Source organism: Hakea prostrata, chromosome 1 (assembly GCF_041222555.1).
Source record: "Hakea prostrata isolate BN-2017 chromosome 1, UWA_Hpros_2, whole genome shotgun sequence".
In the NCBI taxonomy this organism is placed as follows: domain Eukaryota; kingdom Viridiplantae; phylum Streptophyta; class Magnoliopsida; order Proteales; family Proteaceae; genus Hakea; species Hakea prostrata.
The window spans coordinates 22,989,353-22,992,985 of NC_142600.1; the positions used below are offsets into that span (position 1 = coordinate 22,989,353).

The 3,633-nt window shown below is 37.8% G+C and overlaps 1 protein-coding gene across 1 annotated transcript; it reads right to left on the bottom strand.

The window, feature by feature from the left end:
- Positions 1-448: 448 nt before the first annotated feature.
- On the bottom strand, positions 449-1,122 carry LOC149028337 (zinc finger protein 5-like). The gene is made up of 2 exons (XM_089151191.1): positions 1,041-1,122; positions 449-939 (listed from the first exon to the last, which is right to left on the bottom strand). Exons 1-2 carry the CDS (start codon positions 1,120-1,122, stop codon positions 449-451), a joined length of 573 nt encoding a protein of 190 aa, XP_089007317.1.
- Between the last annotated feature and the right edge of the window lie 2,511 nt (positions 1,123-3,633).

Here is a 3,633-nt window from a genome sequence, read left to right on the forward strand (position 1 = left end):
GTTGATTTCTTTGATTCTGTACTTTCTTTCAAAATTTTAATAAAAGTCTGATCCTTTTAGTTAAAAAGAGGATATATTAATAAAAAAATACCATGTAAGTGCATTCGTTAAGTAAACAAGAATATAGAAGGGAGTTACACTAACGAAACTAAAATATAAGAGTTTAGATAGAGAGATAAAAATACAGATACCTCATAAATTCTGAATAAGGGACTGAAGAGAGTTTATTTGTTGATGACTCTTTCTTCCTCACAACGCCAGATCTTTAAGTAATTGCAGTATTTCTTCGCCTATAACGCATTCCAAAGAGAAATGCAGAGGTGATCTAGTCATATATAGCTTTAGGAAACCTAATTTACTTGTTCATGGCAGAAGCAATACCCTGCTAGACAGTACAGCTAGATAGTAAAACAATAATATACAAGTGGAAATATGTAATGACCTAGTACTATGGATCATGCCCAAGTCGAAGTTCCAAATCAAGTTGATCTTCTTCCTTCTTTTGCTTTTTCTCTTTCTCACTTTGTCCTAATTGTGTTGAACCAATCTGTAAACTCAAAGCTGTGCTCCAGTCTTCCCCATACAAACCTGAGGGCTGCTGTGGTCTTTGGGTATGAAATTCATTTGCATGGTATAACTGTGAATATCCAGGGTTTGAAGTGGCTAAAGGAAGATACGCGTGGTAACTTCTTTTTGCCTCTGATGCTGAAGAATAGGGTGCTGGGTGGCTTGAAATTGGTGAAGAACCAGGAATATTCAAAACTGATGAGGCTTCAATCTGTTTGGTCTTTGCTTTATCTCTCCTATGCACGTTCATGTGTCCACCCAAAGCTTGGGCTGTGGTGAAGCCTCGTTTGCAGAAGACACATCCATAGGACCGGCTGGTTTCTGCATCATTATTGGCTTGCTCTTGCTGATTACTTTCTTCCATTGATGCCACTACCCAGTAGATGAACTGGAATTAGTTAGTCGTCCAGACTTGGAACTAGGGCATTTATATATATGTAGAAACTGAGAATTAGATGCTGGTGGTTGGGTACCAGGAAAAGGTTTTACTAGAGAAGAGGTGTAGATCAGAGGGTTTCTGAGAAGCACGAAGTGATAAACATTTGCCTTTTCCATATCGTCTGAAACAAAGCTGTTCGAGGAGTGACGGTTTTGGCGTTTGCTTGGTAACCAATTCATCTAGCTTTCTAATTTTGGGATACCCTAAGCATTTAGGCCTTACTTGGCAATGCAGCGATTGACTCCGACATTTACCCATGATGGATTTGTACAAGTTTTTGTCTAAGTATATATGTTTGTTTGCTGTTACTGTCTCCTGATTTTCTAGCTTACTTTTACCAAAAAAAAAAAAAAAATTCTAGCTTACATCTAGGTTCATTATTTCCAAATTCTCTCAATCTCTTCCTTCCCCCCACCCCTCCGTTTAAACTATTTTAAATGGGTAGAAAAGGTGATAAGAGACTGATAACAAGTTCACACATGCTATGAGTCAATAGTACTTGCTCTAATTTAGAGTCAATTATGTATGTTTATATACCCTAAGTCGTACTAAAGGGGTTAAGGACCTTCCCAAGTGAGGTAACAGGAGAAAATTTGAATAACTGCTGCATATTTGCTGCTTTCTTTGGAGAGATGTGGCTAAATTTTTTTTTGTAAAAGCTCTTTTTTCGAATGATGACAAATGGAAAATAATATAGTTTTACCACCAACATCATCATCACCATCACCACTCAACCACCATCTTTATCGGTTTCTCATGCGTTTCTCATTATCGAGGACACGACCATCGTATTATTATCATTATCATTATCATTATCATGCTTGGCACTAGCAACTGTTTAAGCCATGAAGATTATGCCTGATGAAGTTAATAACCTCAGTACTTAAAATGGCAACTCTCTTTTACCCCCCACCCCTTCCCGCCAACCCTTTTTGAAGCTTGATATATGGATCAATTAATCAGTACTTGGAAATCTATGCATGAACATTGCTCATCAATAATGATGAAAATCTCTACAAATTAAGTTTTTTAGCTGTAAAATCATCTCAAATATTAAATGAGTAAATAAATAATTCTTTATCATTTCCATTAGGATTTGTTTGGTGACTTCATCATCCCTGAGTTGTCTTGTGTCATCTTTGTTTTTGCCGAGATGTTAAATGAAGGTAACCTCCAATAGCTTCTTTTTCCAAAAAAAATTCCATTAGGTTGTTGGGCTTCATGGGCCGCACCCTAGAGCTACCCTAAATTTGCTTGATTAATATATAATCTTCCTTGCTTAAGTAGAAAGATAAAAGATTCCATGTGACACTTTTGCTGGCTATTTCAGGTTATACATGCTTTAGCACTATGGACCCTACTTTCCTCAAAAAGGAAAGTAAGAAAATGACAAATAATTGAGGGGGGGGGGGGGGAGAGGGGAGAGAGAGAGAGAGAGAGAGTGAGAGTGTGTGTGTTTGGGAAAAAGATAGTTAGTGTGGCATCAGCAAGTCACTTTTAGAGGTAATGGAGTTCACTCAATCTGCATCCCAATTTATTTGATGGAAGAGCATAACTGTTAGATGCCATGAGTTAGGGTTAGAGAGACGTTTTTGGGTGATGGAGAGAGAGAAAACATGGGAGAGAGAGTGTGTGTGTGTGTTTTTGGCAAAAAGACAGTTAGTGTTCATGGCATCAGCTAGTCACTTTTAGAGGTAATGGAGTTCTCTCAAATTTGCATCCCAATTTATTTGATGGAAGAGCATAACTGTTAGATGCCATGAGTTAGGGTTAGAGAGACGTTTTTGGGTGATGGAGAGAGAGAGACTCAGTTTTACGTGGTTCGGTTGATTTCTGCAACCTACATCCTCGAGAATGTGATTTGCTTCATTGAGATTGCTGTAGTACAAATTACATATTTATAGTTACAAGAGTCCTGCTCAACATTGATCTTGGACTCTAATTCTAGAGTTTGAATTACACAAGTTATCTATTTGTGTTTGGTCTTAACTATGTCTCTTGTGTGTTTGAGTGCAACTTTGAGTCTGATCCACTTGTGGATAAGATGTAATTTGCTAGAGTCTATTGAGTAGTTAAGTTTGAATTTGGTTTTATGAAGTCTTGCATGCATGGAGGTAGTTGAGTTTGAGTGGAGTTCTTGAAGCCTTGCATGCAAGGAGTAGTGGTCACTAGGACAATCCTAGATTTGGCTAGGGTTGCCTGTGATTTTCTTGTTTTGCCCTCAAATTGCGAAAAATCGTTATTATCCTTAACCCCCTCAAACTTAAAGGCTGAGACCTTTAGGTTGGACAAAAGAGTATTGAACCGTTGATGTGATAGAGGCTTTGTGAAGATATCTGCAAGTTGATCCTTAGGAGATAGATATCGAACTTGGAGATCTCCCTTAACAACCTTATCTCGAACAAAATAAAAATCAATCTCTATGTGTTTAATACGTGCATGGAAGACAAGATTGGCCGTAAGATATGTGGCCCCCACATTATCACACTAAATAATAGGAGCAGAAGACAGATAAATCATTAACTTTGTTAACAAAGATTGTAACCAAGTGAGTTCAACAACCACATTAACTAGGGCTCGATATTCCGCCTCAGCACTAGAGCTAGCTATAGTTTGTTGCTTTTTAG

Coding starts and splice junctions, on each gene's coding strand:
- LOC149028337 (XM_089151191.1), bottom strand. CDS start 1,122: ATGGAAAAGGCAAATGTTTATCACTTCGTGCTTCTCAGAAACCCTCTG. Junction 940..1,040: donor TCTAGTAAAACCTTTTCCTG/GTACCCAACCAC, acceptor TCTACTGGGTAG/TGGCATCAATGGAAGAAAGT.